The 19,142-nt window shown below is 47.6% G+C and overlaps 1 protein-coding gene across 1 annotated transcript; it reads right to left on the bottom strand.

Moving 5' to 3' along the window:
* Positions 1-4,077: 4,077 nt before the first annotated feature.
* LOC127295438 (obtusifoliol 14-alpha demethylase) lies at positions 4,078-14,607 on the bottom strand. Its single transcript, XM_051325396.2, has 3 exons — positions 14,526-14,607; positions 7,801-8,366; positions 4,078-5,200 (listed from the first exon to the last, which is right to left on the bottom strand). Exons 2-3 carry the CDS (start codon positions 8,275-8,277, stop codon positions 4,199-4,201), a joined length of 1,479 nt encoding a protein of 492 aa, XP_051181356.1. The 5' UTR covers positions 8,278-8,366; positions 14,526-14,607; the 3' UTR covers positions 4,078-4,198.
* Between the last annotated feature and the right edge of the window lie 4,535 nt (positions 14,608-19,142).

Raw genomic sequence — 19,142 nt, 5'->3', positions numbered from 1 at the left:
CGTCCATACAAATCCAACAAGCCGAATAACAACTAAACTAGAGTTTGTATGAAGAAATGACGTCCAAATTACCGCAGAATCCAGGAACTTTAACGACCAGTGGTATGGTCCAGACGACCCTACCACCCTCCATTGGGACCGTTTGTCAAACCGGACAACATTTGTGAAGACCCGAAGACCATATCTGGTGCGAGGGTTACCTAGATTGCGAAATCGACCCCCCCCCCCCCCCCCGTGAGGCTATAAAAGAGAGGGGGACCCTAGATGTCATCATCAATCTCATTCCCATCATGTCTCGACGGAGCCCTGCCACGGTGCCACCGCCATAGATCTACACCAACACCACCATCACACCATTGAAGGAAAAAGAGTAGGAGATAGAGAAGGAGGCACCGACATCGATCTCCATCACCACCACCATCATCTTCACGTTCATCACCGGTACCGCCATTCATCTCATTGTAATGCCGACTATATTGGGTTGCACTTGTATCCATGTCCCATTGCCATTCATCTCATTGTCATGATCATGCATCATATCTCTATTTTGAGTAGTCTCCTAGTTCTTGGGGAGATGGAGGAACCCTAGGAATTCTTTGAATTGAAATAAAGATTTATGTTGATTTGTTTCAATATGTGAAAATGATGTTTGTCTTCGGTTATGTTGTATGTTACGCACCATGCAATATTTTTCATTAGACATTGAAGGAAATCATTGTTAAGCATGGTTGGAGGTACATGGGCCTACGTACATGTGACAAAAATCCGCGCCTATTTCAATCATATTTCTTAATGAGGAGTAAGAGGCAGAAGGGCATATAACCACAACAACGGGGAGACTCTTAATTACTGAACCTAGCGCGTCACGCGAATTGGGAAGGTAGTGGTCATGAGGGGTGTGGAACAATGCTTCTGGGAGCACCTTTATTCGGGCCTATCGTCACTTCGCCAACGTATTAATCAACTAAGATATTAGGTCCTAATCAACATAGTACAAATGCTAATGGTGAATCCGTGTTTCCCCAAGAGCGCCCTTTATTCCTTCGTGGTTCATGTAAATATCATTAGTATGTTCCTAGTTTACCTATAGAAATTACTTTACCTCGTTTTAATTCTTTTTATTATTTACAACTACATTAAACTATCTGGTTGATTACATTAGTTCTATAGCAACCTAGAGAATATGCTATTTCCGAACCACGGTCTGGATGCGAATCGTGGCTACACAGACAGTGCAACTACGAGATTGTGCAGTGTCCACTCTCCAAAAACTCTCATGTGATCGATCTTTTAACTAATGATTGCTACTGTTAAATACTGGAATAACACCGTGATCATGCAGGATATCAAGTCATCACCTGTCCGATTTTGTGAGTGTGGCCAGGGACAGATTCGTGCTAGTTTCTCTAAAGCAGATTGAGGGAAATTCATTATGGCTATATTAGTTGGATGAATCCCAACAATGAATGGTTACAAAAGCGTCTGGAAGGTATAGGGTTGAGATAATGATATGAATGCGATTGAATAACCATATGACATAGACAAGTTGGATCAAAAGGCTTTACGTCGGGCCGATCCTCTAGAGGAGGAGAAAATTGGAGAAAACACAATTCCAAGGCTGACGTATGTGGAAGAATACATGGACTTCTTCACGTGGAATACCATGAGATGTTTGGGTTAAGCCGAGAGGTTGTTGAACAATGCTGCCATCGAATCTGGCTTTAAGTCTCATAAGCAGCATGCTAGAAAATTCAATCCCAAGATCTACGATCGGATCAAGGAGCAGATCGGTCGACTCTTAAAGACTAATTTATTCATCCTTGCCTGTATGCCGAGTGGATTTTCGCTATTGTGCCTATGGATAAGAAATGATCCGACAAAGACCAGGGTAAACTTCAGATATCTCAAGAGGGTCACATCTAAGGATGAATATCCTATGCCAATAGATGACATGCTCATCAATGATGCATTAGGACACAAAGTCATCAACATATTAGACGGCAACGCGGTGTACAACCAAATTTTCATGCTCGAAAAAGATTCGGCCAAGACAAAGTTTCGACACCGATTTTGTTGGTTTCTTTGAGTGGATAGTGATGAACTTAGGGCTGAAGAATGATGGTGCCACATATCAGAGAGCAATGAAGCTGGTATTCAACGCACTTCTTGGAGATGTACTCGAAGTTTGAAAGGATGAGATGGTACAGGCTCAAGTTGAATCCATTGAAGCGTGCATCCGGTGTGCAGCCGGAAAAATTCTTAGGATTCATCATACACAAACATGGCATAGTGATTGATCCAGAAAGTCCAAAACCCGACTTGAAAAAACAAGATGCAGCTCGGAAAAATAAATTATCACGGAAGATTTATAGTAAACCTAGCCGGAGAAAATATCTCAGAAGATTTATAGTCAACCTTGCCGATTTTTTATATATTTGTTTATATGTGTGTTTCTTCAAATATATTTTATTATTTATTAACATTTTGGATGAGATATAAAATTCATACAATATAAAAAGTAGTTTTCATCCGCACACCCTTCCTCATGGCTTATCCGATGTGGGTGTGCGTGATGTGGCCTTCGGTTGGGCATGTTTCTTGGTTTGGCCGTGGGTTTTTCCAACAACCAATGACCCACTATGGGACTTTGATTAATTGTGGTCGGACACTCAAAGTGACCATAAAATAAACCCTAACTCATATTTCCTACTTCTCACCCTTAGATATTTTTGGCGGCTTATACGTGTCGTGTAACCACGATGGTGACTTTCAGGAGTGTGGCTCGGTATTTATAGCCATCAGGTTGTGCCGGACCCAAGAATAAATTGGAGGGTGGGCACACCTCTAAAAAACTTTGGTGCTAACCCACGTGTTTTTTTCTTGTTATTTTTGGACCAAATGAATAAGAGCATCTCTAATAGATGATGTATAATAGGGCATCTAAAAACTGAAATATAGGGTACGCGTGCGTTTTTGGTTTACCAGATGATGCAAAATAGGGCACGACTGCCACACAAGATGATGTAAAATATGGCACGGCAAACGGCGCAAACGGTGACGGTGTCTCATCTTCCGCAGGCGACGGTGGTGGTGTGCGCTCCTCCTTGTTGGTGACGACGTCCCATGCATTTTTAGCTTAGATCCAAGTCGGCGGAGGTGCACAAGGGTGGAAAGGGTTGGTGTCTCACGCGGGGTAAATTTATTATGCATCACATGTTTGGCGATGTATAATTGATTTGGGTATATGTCACATGTATAGGCCACATGTTGGGATGAAAAACTTGACATCACCATACATGTATAGGTCACATGTTGGGACTGTTTTTTTTAAATTATTATACATCATTTGTTAAATATGTAGATATGGCATTTGCTCGAGACTCATGCATCTAGACTGGTGATGTCGAAGGATTTTAACAATTTTGGTCGAAGGAATAACCAAACGTGTGACTCGAGCCGACCCATGAGAGGAAAATACCCACATTGTTGTATAATGGGCTTCGGAAGTTCGAAATTCTGTAATGACAAAAATGATTTTCCAAAATTTAGGGTGGGCTACGGCCCATCTTGCCCACCCTCTGGGTATGCCCATGATGCTGAACCAGTCTTGCGTTGCTGTAGTGCTATTTTTTTTCTGAGAAACACAGTACAAACGCAGACGCTCACATACACGCGCATACACTCACCCCTATGAACGCACACACGTACACCCTACCCCTATGAGCACCTTCGGAAGACTGACCCGGCGGATTGGATCTTCAAATTGACGAAGTTACCACAGGCGCCTCGCTATCGACGGGAACGTCGCCTCCCACTGAATGAATATTCCGCCTTTATGAGACACACAGATGTCAAACCTGGGGTTTGAACTCTGGTGGGCTGGGGGTACAACCACCCTCCTAACCATCCAACCTCAGGTTGGTGTAGTGCTATTGCTATAATACTTTTCTGCATGCTATTTTTCTTCAGTGATGATGATATGCAAGAAATATAGTTTTCTTGCAACCACTTGTGGAATGCATACAAGTACATGGACATTATACACGAGAAACAAACAAACACATGCAGTCTCTCTGATACAGAAATATACAAATATTTTTCAATAAAAGGAAGTTTATTGACTTAATTGTCGTATTAAGGCGAAGAATACATAAAGTTGCACCCAGCTAAACCAAACTGCAAAGTAACTTATGACAATCTAAGTGCTGGACAGACAACGTCTCGTGTAACTTACCAATACCTTCCCTTTAGGCCCTACTGTGTACGAGCTCCAGTCCGTATTGGGATAAGGAGAAATTAGTTTGAGCTCAAAGTTTCTTATCAGATGGCTCCATATAATTTTCAGTTGCAAGTAAGCATAAGCCTCGCCAATGCAAGTAAAACTTCCACTTCCAAACGATATGTAAGAGTTTTTTCCACCAACTTTATCTTCCTTTCTCCCGGGATCAGCAAACCTATCTGGATCATACACATGAGGGTCTTTATAAATGTAAGGCAACATACTGTTGGTTAGCATAGGGACTACAACAGTATGCTCTGCTGGGATTTCATACTCATTGCCTTCTTTTGTATGCACAACAAATTGTTTATGGGCTTTGCGAAGTAACACTGGTGCTGTAGGATGCATCCTCAGTGCCTCTTTGATGCATCTATGTAGGACATCCATTTCTGACAATGAACTATAGTCTATTCGACCATTGGATCCATGAATGATTTGCTTCTGCTCTTCGACTGCAGCTGACCACCACTTGGCATTGCTGAGTAAAGAAGCTCCAGTCCAAGTACTAGCATTAGAACTTGTGTGTTCTCCAGCAAAGATCATAGCGAGAGTCATGCCACAAACCTCTCCTTCGGTGGTACATCGTCCGTCATTGTACTTTGAATCAATCAGCTTCTGTAGAATATCATCCTCAACTAGACTCGAGTTCCTTCGTGACCTTATGAGTTTAGAGAATATTTCTTCCAGCTTGACAAGCGCTCTGTCGCGTCGATTGTGTACAGGAATTGGGATATATGGAAACAGAACACTGATAAGGCTGATACCATTTCCAATACAATGAATTAACGAGTAGACTTCATCAAACAGCTTCTCCCGAACATCTTTCCCTAGAAAGCGCCGACTCGTGATGAGCATTATTAGATACTCAAGTTCATATTTGAGATCAACTATACCATCTTCACCCCATTTTGAGAAGTAGTCCTGGGAATATATATACATAATTAAAAAATAAGACAATCATCTTAAACTTGTTTAGGAAAATGGTTATCTAGGAAATTATTGGGTGCTCTGTGTAGTGTGCAATGCACTCGGAAATGCACTTTTGATCTTGGGTGCATATGCTCCTTCCACCGGAAAAAAACATTTTTAAATATAAAAAACTTTCTAAACAAAAATTCCGCGCGCATATGTCGACATTCTATGCGAGCATGCTAAGTTTCATGGAAAACCGATATTTTTTGTGTCCTATGTAAAAAAGATAAGGAAATGTCCCCTCAAGAGCTTATTTTTAGCACCAAATTTTACCTTTTTCATACATGACACAAAAAATATCGATTTTTCGTGAAACGACTTCGTAAACACATAGAACATCAAGATGTATGCGAGACATTTTTTGTCAATTTTTCTTTTACAGTTTATAATAAATTCATTTAAAAAACCAGGAGCATATGCTCCCGGGTGCAAAACGCCCTGTCCGCAATGCACTGTGCTAAAGAAATGACCTACAGTTTTTTTTTACGACATATGCCTCAATAGTTTTTTCTTAATTAAACAGCAAGCATAATATTGAGGCGCTATAAAGTTTTTAACTTTTTTCGAAAGGGAGGCATAGCCCCAGCCTCGATTGATGCAGCGACTAGAGCTCATTTCCCCCTCCCTTTCTCTTTCCTCTCTACAGTACCTGAGAGCCCTCTCGAAGACACCGGGCCGACCCGAGGCCGATCTCGCCGGCGTAGCCGGTAGAGATGGCCGGAGGGGAGGCGCCGGAGTATATACCGTAGGTAGGTTTAGCGGCGGTCTGCCGGTAGGGGGCTTTTTGCCCAGTAGTTTGAGCGGAGGACGAGATCTCGCCGCCTGGATCTCGGCTCCTGTAGGGTCTTGCCTACGTCTTCCTCCTCTCCGGTGGTCGGAGGGGAAAGAGAGGCAGAGGACCGACGCTCCTTCAAATAAAAGCGAGGCGGTGTATCTCCTGCTGCAGAGAGGAAGCGGCGGGCGGCGACTTTTCCTGGCCGGCCTTGGAGGCGAGGGGGAAAGCGCTTTTACGCCGACGACCAACGCTGTGGAAGGGCTCCTGGCCGGCCGTGGAGGCGAGGAAGAGCCCAACCACGTCGTCATCTCCGCATCTGCCTGATGGAGATCTTATCCCTGCTGCCTCTGGTGTCGGGGTAGCACACCAAAGCTGCTCCTCTCGGTCGGCCATGGCGGCGAGGGAGAGGACGGCCATGGTGTTGCTGCTACCATGCACTGGTGGTGGTGTTTCTTCTTCTCGAGAGCTGCGGATGTTTCAACAACCCCGCCGTTGAGGCGGCGTTCATCCTGGGAAGTTATTCCGCGGGGGACCTTCGCCGGCGTCACCACCCCGCCCCTGCATCTGCTGGCCGATTGGCGGCCCTTCTCCAGGTGTTGTTACTTCCCAGAGACCAAGAAGTCCGTGGGGAAGCACAACCGCTCCTGCCATGATGATGTGCCAAGTGGTTCGTCCCCGGCGCCGGTGTCAGTTTGGTGGCGGAGCAACTCGACGGCGTGCTCCAGATGCGGTGAAGAGCTTAGAAGACCTGATTGCTTTTTCCAATTTTCGGTTAGGGTCTTATATGTAAAAGCTCGTGCCTTATCCAGAATTCCCCTGACCTGTAGGGGCTTTTCTGTTATTTGTAACCGCCTCTCTCTTTTTTTGCGATTCAGATAGTTTTATTGATTAATTGATAGGATTACAATCACTCCTTAGAGTATCTGCGAGGAAGCCAGGATTATAATTGATCCATAGGCACATCCTCCTATCAGAACTAGCTTGTTGAGCACATAAGTGGGCAACACGATTCACATCTCGCCCAATGAAACTAATGCTACAGCTAGAAAAAGCTATCTTAGACTCTGCTATCTCCTGACAAATAGCCATGATCTCCGATCGGTTTGACCCGTCTCCATTGCAAAGATTCACCACCTCCTTTGAATCACTTTCGATTATGACACTCGTATATCCTCTCTCCATAGCCAAGTTAACGCCTTCTCTGATTGCCATGGCCCCCATGACGCGTGCATTCGCCGCGTGTTGTTGCCATCTCGCTTGAGCCCTAATCAGGTTACCTAGGTGATCTCTCACAACCAACCCTGTAGTGCCAGACATAGAATCCTGAATAAAACTTGCATCGGTATTGATTTTCACTGTACCCTCATCTGGTGGCTTCCACTTCAGTTTAGGCTTTGGTGTTTTCTTCTCTTTTTCTTTGCCAGCACAAGCCAGGTCTATAGTGGTTTGTAGCACCCACCTCACAGATTCAACCACAGATCTGCCTCCCTCTCCATGCTTGCGCCTCTCTAATTTTCAATGCAGCTACTAGGGTCTTCGGACCCTACCCATGTTAAAAAAAAGATTGATGCACGTGCCTTTTTATTTCCTTTTTTTTTACTAAATATGAAGTTTATATGTTTCTCGACCTAATACAATATGCTGCAAGTTTAGTTTTACATGAAATATAATAATACCATGAAGGAGGAATTAGGAATTTATAACAGTGTAGCCGCAAAAAAAAAAGAATTTATAACACGTGACAACGCGTCAGCAAGAGTCAGTTCGCACGTACCTCCACTTCTTGAAGCATGGGATCAACATGGCTCCTCAACGCCGATGGCTTGGTTAGTGCATCCATATAGAAGCGATATTGCTCTTTGCGAGTGGCAGCATCTACTGAATAGCCAACATGTTTACCGAACATGGGGACCGTGAATTCAAGTAAGTTACCGTGGCTGATTTCTGATTTCATCCCTTGAAAGAAATGTTGCGAGACCTCTGGTCCGACCAAAAATGTTACCTTTGGGCCAAATAAACTTATTGTGAATACACTACCAAATTTTTCATGAAGAGAGTCAATGATAGCTGGTAGTTCCGTTGTGAAAATCGTTGGGAGAAGTCGTAAGATAATAAGAATATTCACAGCGGGTGGCAGAGGTTTTCTAGACATTACATCAGATGCAATACTTTTTCTTGCAATCTTTGTGACTACAGCAGTGATGGAAAGAAGGGCTACGACGAAACAAAAAGCACTGACTGTCGAGTCCATCCTTTGTACGGAGTAGTTTGGAAAGATTAACCAAAGAAACTCGAAAACGACCAGCACGGCTCCAATTTCTGGCGCCGCCACTGCCAGCACTGTATAAACATGAAGATGACATAGGTGTTAAATATATTGAGATTATTTTGTATAAAAATTAAAAAGCGAGAAATTTTAACATGCCTCCATTTACCTCCTAAAATGTAAGAGGGGAATTTAATCGTAGCAGTCAACAGGATATATAAAGTTGGTTTCATAAATGTAATTAGAACATCACGATGTAAAGTATTGTGATGAGTTAGAGCTCTATGTTTCCAGTATATAGATAGACTTCCTTCAATGACCAAAATAAATTTGATATTGAAAAAGATAAAATTTGATTTTAAAATCAGGGCCTTCGCGAGACATTTTATTTTTGTCTCTCTGCACGGACGAAAAAAATCGTTTTTTCTTAGAAACTTTACATGCACACCCGTGCATAGTTACACCCATGCATGTATGTTTGACACAACGTAGATGGTATCTATCATACCAGAAAATATGTACATGTAGTATCAAGTATATATACGATTATTTTGATACTATATGTACTATTTTGTAGGTGGTATGTATAATTTTTTACACATAATCCTGTTTTACGTATAAATATACATGTATCCCAAATATATAGTGCAAATTATGGGCTCACTTGTATTTATTTCACAGAATTTGGTTTAAAGTATCTTAGTTTTTTTTATAAAGGGAACATATTAATACCGTGAAGATACCAGTTACACCTAGCTTCTACAAAAACGTAGTGCCCTAATGGTAATATGAATGCACACATCCAAAAAAAAGAAAAAAAAAATATAAAAGAAAAGTTCCGCTACAATGACCAGTTTCTTATAATAGCCGACGAAATACCACCAAAACAGCATCAGAAATTCGTCAACTCCAAAAGCGACATGTTAAAGAAGCCAACAGTGCACAAGCGTTATCATCGTCCTGATCAAAGATCATGGATTTTCACACTGGAGAAAGTCCACGCTCATAAAACAATGCATTCAACAACATCATTATCAGGCACAACCAATTAAGGCTAGATCTTGGATTTTCACCTTGCACAAGACACTGAATTCTTCATGTGTTGTTAGTTGTCACCCTCACTTGCCAATTCTGCTGCTCAAAGTCACAAATCACCAAGCCAGAATGCCTAAACCCTCAGGAGTCAAACTTACATTGCCACACTTCATTTGCCGGATCCATGCCATTCTCCGTGTCCGACTTCACCGTGGAACCAAGGCACGTCCGATGGTGGCAACATATCGTATAGCCTCACAACACCCCCTCTGAAACCAAGCGATCATAAAAAACATGGTTGCGTGTGATCAAAACACCATCCACACCTGCAAATTCCAAGCATGTCGTGTATTTGGAATTCGCCATGATCACCGCCTACCACGAGGAAAACGAGGATGTCGAATTCAAGTTCATCCACGCCTTCGCCCAGATTGAGACATGTGAGAAGTGGAGGGAGTTGCGCACTGCCCTCGGGAAGCTGCACTCTTCCACCCGGGCAGAGCAGGTAGCGAAGATGGAAGAGGTCGCGGCGGCAAGATGGGCATTGGTCACGGAGTGTCAGGACATGAAGCTCGACCTTATCAAGGCCAACGTCGCTGCGAAGAAGAGGAAGGATGAATTGGCGATCCTGCTCATCGACACAAGCGACATGAACGATTATGTTGAGCAGCGCGCCATCATCATGTCCTAGAGGCAAACTCCACCATCGACCCAGACCAGCGTCGCAACTCCACATGCGCCTACGACTCCATAGGATGCTTCGACCTCACCGCCGATAAATGCTTCACCGTTGACAACTACACCGCCATCGCCAACCATCGTCGTGCCCGATTCCCCGGTGGACAATCTCGCCCTCTGATTCTCGCGGCTAATCGGCTATGTGATCGGTTTGTGGGCGCAAAACTATGCTATCGGCGTTTATTTGCAATATTTGAATTTACAGCATCTCCAGTCGCGTCCCCCAAACGGCGCCGGATTGAGCGTTTGGGGGACGTGTTTTGTTCGTGCCGCGTTTGGGGGACGTCGCTCCCCAGTCGCGTCCCCCAAACAAAATTTCGGACATTTTAAACTTGAGCGAGATTCGATTAAATTCATCCAAACTTGGCATATATTATATAGATTCGAACGAGATTCGACTAAATTTAAACTAAACGTAATCTAGAAGTACTTGAGGCGGCCGGAGGCGTCGTAGGACTGGTGGAAGTTGTACATGTCGTCGGTGATGACCTCCTGCTTGACACGCTCATCGGGCTCGTCCTTCACCAGGCCACTTGGTCCGGCCTCACTGTCGTCGGTGAGGTCCACGAGAGGCTTGACGGTGTCGTGGATGGACATGGCGATCGCCGTGTCGAGGTCGCCCCTCCAGGCATCCTTATCGTTCAACAACGCCAAGTACGCCGCTCGCAGCCCTGGGCAGTCCTCGGGGTCGTCGCTGCTGGCGATGAGCCGCTGCTGCCGCTCGTACTCCGCTAGTCGCGCCGCCTTCACCGCTTCCTCGTCATCCTGCTCCTCCTTCACCTCCAGCTTCGGGATGAGGAGGGCACCGCTGCGCCTCTCTTGCTGACGCCGGCTTCCACTGCCGCTGCCGCCGCGCCTCAGATTGATGGGCGTCGCCGGCTCCTCCTTCACCACGCGATTGGGGACGGTGTAGGGCGCGGAATGGTACAACAAGGACGGCGTCGATCGGGCCGGTCTTGAGGAGGACGAGTACGTCCTCCTCGGCTGCCATTGCGCTGCGGGAAACGGTGGCGGTGAGGACGGCGCCTCCAACCTTGGAGCGTCGTTGTGGATGCCATCGATGACGTTCTGTAGGGTGCGTCCCAGAACGCCCCAGAACAGGGCGCGCCCTTTCCTATTCCAGCTGTTCGGCCCACCGACGAGGCCGGTGGTGCTGCGCATCTCCATGTCGTACTTCGCCTGGAAGTAGGTGCCCCACCAGCCGTTGTTGTTTTTGGCCGCCCATGTCGGATCGGCCTGCTCCTCGGCGTCGAGTTCAGCCCGCCGGGCCCTGATGGCGTCCTTCCAGCGCTTCGTGCCTGGCGTCGGCGGCGGTGGCGGCGGGACGCCTATGCCGTTCACGGCCATCTTCCAGCCGCCGCCGCTTGGCAGGCGCATATCCGGCGGGGCGGGATATCCCGCGCGGTAAAGCGCCCACGCCTCCTTCACGGTGAGGCTGCCGCGGCCGAAGCTGTTCGCCGCGGCGATCTTGCGGGAGGACGAAGACATTGCTTGGAACGGCGAGGAGAAGATTTGGGGGCGGCGAGGAGAAGATTTGGGAGCGGCGAGAGATTGGGATGAAGCGCAGGGCCTCTTAATGTACAACGGTGGCATGCGAAGCGGCAGCGGGTGGTTGCACGCAATAACGCCGGCGCAGACGGCCACGCGTTCATGCACGACGAGACGCGTCCCTGCGTCGCCTGGGAAAACTGGGACGCCATTAACGTCGCTTGGCCAAAGGTAGGCGACAGGGTTTTAGGCTACCGAGCCGCTGACGCGTCGGTCCCGCCACGCCTCTCCTCACTTTTCCTCGTGTCCGGCGTGCCCGGAACATCCCCTGTGGGGCGGGGACGGTCTCGGGGCGCCGGACACTGTATCGGGCTGCGCTGGACAAAAAACGGGTTTAGGGGACGCGGCTGGGAACATTTTATTTTTGTCCGGTGCGCTCTAATTCACTTTGGTAGACGATTTGTGGGACGCGACTGGAGATGCTCTGATGATTTGGGAGCCCGTTTGGGGCTGTGGGTGGGAGCCGATGACCCTCCAATTTGCGATGTGCGCCAGAACCCCCTATATGGCTATACGCTAGACGGGGTACGCGGGTCAGGAGTCAGGACTCAGGAGTAGAGCATCTCCACCGACAGCCTCCAAAGCGCCGGCAGGGGCGCCGACATCTCTGTTTGGGGGACGCCGGCACTGCATCCTCTATTTGGTGGAGCTGTTCCCACACCGGCGCCCCCAAAAATGGCGGCCCCGATAGTTAAAATCATAAATGTATGCATAAATAAAAAATATTTTATTCCACAAACTAATACATAATTGGGAACGTGGTTTACATGAAGATATAATTTGGAACATGGTTTTCCACAAACTAATACATAGTTTGAACCATGGTTGACACAAATATAGAATATTGCAAAAAAACTAAACCTAACTAGGCCGGCCATCGTAGGTTTCGTGTGTTCGCTCCCAAGAAAGAACACTCGAGGGCACACCCAGTCACCCAAGCTGGAAAATCCAGCTGGTGATGGTGTCCCTGTTGGTTCTTTTGATGAAGAATATCCAAAAACATGCGTGCCGATATTCGCTGCGAAGAAACAACACTCAGTCGTCGTCCTCCTCGGTGCTGTCGCCGTGGTAGTGGCGGCGGCTACGTGTCTCGTCGAACACCTTGATGCTCATGTCCCTGTCGCCAAAGTAGGAGAACACGAGCACGAAGCCGGCTTGGAGGCGGTGGTGGCGCACGAACTTCTCCCAACCGATGTGGAGGTACATCTTGCCGCGCGCGTTGTAGATCACGTCCACGATCCACCGGTAGTAGCCGCACGCAGCCTCCCGCAGATGCAGTGTGCCCGGGCGGTCGTCGCCGGCGGCGAAGTCGTCGAAGGTGTCGGGCAGCCGCTAGATGCCGCGTGGGTCGCCCTTGAGGACGAGGACGAACTCGAACATCACGGGCCCTGCTCGTCCATGTCCGACGATGAAGACGACGGCGTCGCAGGCGACAGTGTGCGTGCACCTCTGCCGCGGCCACGGCCACGACCACGGCCGCGACCTCGGCCTCGACCAGACATGGCGTTCTCTTTTCAGATGGTGGCGGCTAGGGTTGGGGAGAGAGGCGCTAGGGTTTGTGTGTGAGAGGGACGATGAGAGACAACCCTTTTTATAGGCCGGAGGGAGGCGGGGAGCGGGGAGTGGTGGCGCTCATTAACGATGGCACGAAGAGCAAGGCGCGCGCGGCGGGACGGTTCGTTGCGCGTCTGCGGAAACTGCACCGCCGCTGCGCCCCAATTAACTCCCGTTGAGAGGTAGGCGACGGTTAGGTTAAAACTGAATGAGTCGCTGACGCGTCGGCCCCGCCAGTACCGCCGATGTCGACTTTTCGGATGTGTGGCTGACATGCGGCTCCCACGTCCAAAATTTTCAGCCTCGCGAGGCGCCGGCGCGCCCGATTCGCGCCCTTGGCGAAGGGGCCAGCACAGGGTTGTCGGCGATTCTATTGGGCTCCAAAATTGGCCGGCGCCGTTTGGGCGCGCCTGTACGAGCCCATTTTCGCCTCCGGCCTCCAAAAAACTACCAGGACCGCTATCAGAAGCACCGGTGAAGATGCACTTAGGCCGGATGGGAGGCGCCGCGGAGGAGAGATATGATAGGGGAGAGGGAAGCCAAAGAGCTGTCGTTGCGGCTCTCCCGAGAGAGGGCTCCTCCCAGGGCTATTCCTACCGACGCAGTGCTCCACCGACCGCACGCAACACGGATCGGGCACGACTTCCGCAGCGACTCTCCACATTTGTCGGTATAGCGCATTTGCAAAGGGAGCCACACAGAAGAGTGTGGCGCCCTTGCGAATGACGCCACATAGAAGGGTGTGGCGCCTTGCGAAGGAAGCCACACAAAAAAGTTAGAAACGTGAAATAGTTTAGCTGGAGATTCATTTTGTGCAATTCTTATGTAAAAGGATCATTTTTGTGTAAATTGCTAAACAGAACCCAGCGGTGGCATGGGCTCCCGCGATCCTCTCGGCCATCAGCTGCATCATAACTCGTGAGGACTGAGGACAACAACGCCTGGGCCCGTGGCCACGCTCAGCAGCGCGACGACCTTCTAGCGGGCGGCCTCAGGTGCCATTCCCCAACGAGAATCAGGAACAATTTAGAAAGATCAACGGGGAAGAAGTGGATACGCTAGGAGGGAGAGAGGAATAGCGATTTGGGGAAGAGCTGCATATACAGTACACACTTGGTATTATGCCAAACATGATTTTTTATACGCTCGTTCCTAACAGAAAAATTAGTAAACCCCCTATTTTCTACAAAATAAACGTGTTTTGCTAAAACTAGAGCTACTATTCCCCTATCGAAACAGCCACAAAGAGAGTATATGCGTATGAGATCAAAAATGAATTTCTGGACACTGTTGTTTCATTAATAAAATTGGAGGATAACGCTATAATAGTAGTAAGAACAAGATCGACTGTTATATACCTGAACAAGGAGTTTTCCAGTGAGCTGGATAGATGCAACTAGCACCGCACAATACACCTTCAGGACTAGAATGGCACAAGTGTTTCGTGGAATCCCGAGTGGTCTCACACGTATTTATATATAGCCTAGCCACGAAGTGATGCAAAAAAAAAAAAGTTAGAGCAAAAAAGGAATCTACATCACGACGATACCAAACATATACAATACAAGGTCAACTCATCAGGCGATTGCTTGCGTGATCCTTTTTCGAAACAAATCTGCACTAATTTATTAAACAAGAAGAAGGATCCAGTTAATTAACAAAAAACTAGGCGTAAGATTGTTATAACAAAATCACAAGCGATCAACCAACTAGACAAACCTACAAGGCCTCTCAACCTACTACAACCATAAACTAACAACACATGGATCACCTCGCCGGAAAGAGACCCACAAAACGGACACGGCAACTCGAATTGGGTCCATCATCAATCAAGCAGCCTTCGTTGCGAGCCCCCTCCCACTTTCCTAATTATGTTCTATGATATGTTCCCGATGTAATCTTCTTGGAGGTGGCGTTTTGGCACACGGATGCATATGCACCCATTATAGAAAATAATAAAAAACAATTTTAAAAATGTAAAAAAAGTTGACATAAATTTTTTGGTATACATCGTGGCATCCTATGTTAGTTCACAAGTTTTCGTGAAAAAACAACATTTTTTGTGGTGTGTACAAACAAGACAAAAAAATGTCATGTACGTAGTCGTGTTACAACATCAATTTTTTTCTTTTTTACAGGAGCCACAGAAAAATATTTTTTGTTTTGAAAACTTGTGTACCAACATAAAATATATAGTACATGTAAAAATTTAGTTTAGAAGTTTTTGATACTTTGAAATGTGAATTCACATAATGGGAGAGCATATGCTCCTATGAGCCAAAGTGTATTTCCCAATCTTCTTGCCATATCTAAGGCTAGTTGCCTTTAAACTGACGAGTAAATTGCAAAGATCTTTTTTTCCAATAGAGCCTCAGAGTTAGGTGCCAACACACCTAACTCATCAACCTCGTCACTCAAAGACACCCCTTGCCCCATGCCTAGTGGCCGCAAACAATACCCTAACCTCATTAACCTTGTCATCATGGTCGATGGGCTGCAGTAGTAGTGGTGTGGAAGCTACCGTCGAGGTTCCAAGAGAGTCCACCCGTGGATGAACCATCGACAGAGGAGAAGAAGGCTTCCCGTATAACTCATGTAGCTTGTGCATGATCCGCATCACCGGAGCCATGATCGCAACGATGCCCTCGCTCTTAGAAGTAACCAGAACATCAGCCTATGGCGATGCGCAAGGCGTAAATGAGAGGAGAAACAACCAAAGATACATTCTTCCCCAACTACAGACGACTTGTGCCCAGTGGACTCGAGCAGAAGAGTGCGAGCCTCCAGCGGCATGTCAACGACCATATCATCATGACCGACGACATCATCATGATCAACGTAAGACATGCCATTTGGGATCCTCATTTTGGTCAACCCGCCGTGGAAGCCTTTACTCGATGAGTTGGCTGCCAGCCATAATCTTGTTGTCTTCTTCTTTCCCTAACCTTATCTTAGCCTTAGGCGCCTCTCGGAAACTTCATAATCTGAATCACTTTCCTCTCCGGGTAGTAACCATAACTTTTACTAGGAACTCGGCATTATAGGACCGAGTCTTCTTTAGTAGTAGCTGTCTGAGTTTTTCCGCTGACAGACGACTCCTGCTCAGTGGACTCACCATAAGCGTGCTCCAAAGAACCAGTAACACACACCAACATAAGCTTGATTTTTGCCACCTCTTCAAGCACGGGACGAGCCACCTCCTTGATGTGGCCGACGAGCAACTGAAGGAGCTCCATGGGTAGCAGAGCAAACTGGGACTTCAATGTAAATTCAAAATTGGCGATGGCATCAGAATCGTTGCAACACCCCAAACGGGACCTTGGCGGCACAGACACATGCAGCGACGAGTCACCCACAACCTCAGCCCAACTTTGGGTCACGAAAGATGACAAGGAGTACATTTTTTTAAGTGATAGGGGAGCAACCACGAGCAGCTGGGGAGCGAGCACGAGCGACCGGAGAGCAAGCGGCACAAAACCGCTCCGAGTGACCTGAGTGACGACATGAACGCATCTCAAGGGCTCACAACACGTGATGATATAACATATGTGTTATTTATTATTAAAAACTTAGACCGTTAATTTAACCTATAATATATGTGTTATTTGTTATAAAACTTACACACTAATTTTTTTTATTCGAAGACAAACTCAATAGTGCAATGATAAATAACTCATATTTTTTGGTTAAACGGGTGGTTAAACTAAAGCTCGAAAAACCGGTGGGTCACCACATAGGAACTGAGGAAGTACTTCTACTAATTAGATGCTAGACATGTCTCCATCCTTCCCAAGGCATTGTGTCGACATATGTGAGGTTACCAGCAATAGGTATCACTGAGTCTGCTAGTTTTTCAAGTAGTATAATTCAAAGAACTTTTAAATATATATGCATCATTGGTCACTTGCTCGTCTTACTGCTTTGCATTATTGGTGATTGAAATGCAGCCACTTGAACAGTAACTTAATGAGATATTGTAGCGGTTGCAGTGGCTGATTTTATTGGAGCGGTGGCGGCTAGGACTTTGTCAGAATTAGTATTTTGTTTCCGGGAGAAATTAAAAATTTATATCTTCTTCATCCCTCTGCAAACACCGGCAGACAGGCGCCACATGCATGCTCGTTTACTACTTGCGCCGTGTCAGGTTTCTGATTAATTAAACCTTCTCTCCTTTTTTTTACTCAGCTATAACAGAGCCTGATTGATCAGCCATCAAACTAACCACCAGAAAGTCGGGAGTACAATCGAACCAGCTATCCGTCACCGTCAGGTCGCATGCCAACTTGGCACAAAGGTGAGCCGGATGATTAAAACTAGGAACTAATTCTCCAATTTCTTGTAAAACCGGTGCCACTACTGAGCGACAGTCACAGCCAGAGTTCCGGAGATTTAGGGTGTGTTTGGTAGGTCGGTTCACCACAGATTGTCTTTCTCAGCTGAGATATTCTCACCCTATACAAGTTGGGTCCAGAATTTGCCATGTGTTTGGTGGGTCGGGTGCCTTCACCCATGCTATGACAAGATCATGTTTGGTGGTCACCGATGCATTCAACCAGGCTGAGGTCCTAGTTTTACAGAAAGGCCCATGAAAAGAAAACGAAAAAAGCAATCAAGTCCCTGTACGTAGATTACAAAAGCAATCGGGTCCCTAGCTTGATGTGGCAGCGCTGGCCCGTGTCCATGGCGTGGCGGCGCACGCCGGTGTCGGGGAGGTGGCTGCGCAGGTCGGAGTCGGGAAGGCCGCGACGCAGGCCGGAGTCGGGAAGGCCGCGACGCAGGCCGAAGTCGGTAGGCGGCGGAGCACGTCCGTGGCGGAGATGGCCTGTGGCCGTGGCGTCGGGCGGCGCAGGCCAGCGTCGGGCGGCGCACGGGACGCGAGGGAGGAGGGCGCGCACAGACGCATGGAGGAGGGCGGCGCACGGGACGCAGGAGGAGGGCGCAGGTCGGCGTCTGCGAGGCGGCGCGTCGGGCCGGAGTCGGGAAGGCCGCGACGCATGCCGGAGTCGGGCGGCGGCGGAGCACGTCGGTGGCGAAGCTGGCCCGTGGCCGCCGCGGCGGAGCACGTCCAGCGCGGAGCTGGCCTGTGGCCGTGGCGTCGGGCGGCGCACAGGTCGCAGGGAGGCGCGCGCAGGTGACGGGGGACGGGGAGAGCGAGAATGGGGGGAAATGAGGCGTGCGGGTGGGGGTCTGGGGGGTGTGCGGGTGACGCTACAGTTCTTTGCGGGATGAGTTCGACCGGGATGAGGAGCGAAGCTCGATTTGGGCTTCTCTATCGGGCAGGGCTGAGGGCGTATTTTCGTGCGAGGTGGGCACTGCCCAGTTCGGCCGACCCGACCTAACAAACACTGGATGGCCCAAAATTCTCTGTTGGGAGGAGATTTTCTGGGTAGACCCGATCTACCAAACACACCCTTACAATCGACAGGCAACCAATCTTCATCTCCACGTCAGGAAAACCTCGAAGCTGTGCATAAATGACACAATCCTGTAGCGCCAAAACCTCGGCGATGAGAGGATCCGTAATACCGTGATAGGGTTTACACCAAGCAGCAACGAAAGAGGATGCTAGTCTTGCAACTCCCCCACCTCCTCCCTTGCGAGCCTCCATTGCTAGACCACCATCCGTATTAATTTTTATGACATTAGCATCAGGTGGTCGCCAACCATGACCAGGCAGAATTGTCGTATACTTCTGCGGTATCTTCAATACGGCAATCGCTTCCTTAGCCATTTTCAACGAGTTAATAGTATCAAAACTTCCCCTGTGCGTCCAGCTATTTCTCGAATTCCAGATCACCCATATAACTCTTGGATCGATCGAAATCAGAAAATCATCTCGTGACCAACTGAGTGGATAAATGTTATCAGAATCGTGATTCTAGATCGGATCGGAACCTCTATGTAGGATCGTAAACCGTAGGACCTTAACTTTTGGAATCGTAAAATCTTTGATTCTACTAGGCAAAATTGTTAAA

This window comes from Lolium perenne, chromosome 4 (assembly GCF_019359855.2).
Source record: "Lolium perenne isolate Kyuss_39 chromosome 4, Kyuss_2.0, whole genome shotgun sequence".
In the NCBI taxonomy this organism is placed as follows: Eukaryota; Viridiplantae; Streptophyta; class Magnoliopsida; order Poales; family Poaceae; genus Lolium; species Lolium perenne.
The sequence above is the reverse complement of the archived record's forward strand: the minus strand, read 5'-3'. Positions and strand labels throughout refer to the sequence as shown.

Coding starts and splice junctions, on each gene's coding strand:
- LOC127295438 (XM_051325396.2), bottom strand. CDS start 8,277: ATGGACTCGACAGTCAGTGCTTTTTGTTTCGTCGTAGCCCTTCTTTCC. Junction 5,201..7,800: donor CCATGCTTCAAGAAGTGGAG/GTACGTGCGAAC, acceptor ATATATTCCCAG/GACTACTTCTCAAAATGGGG.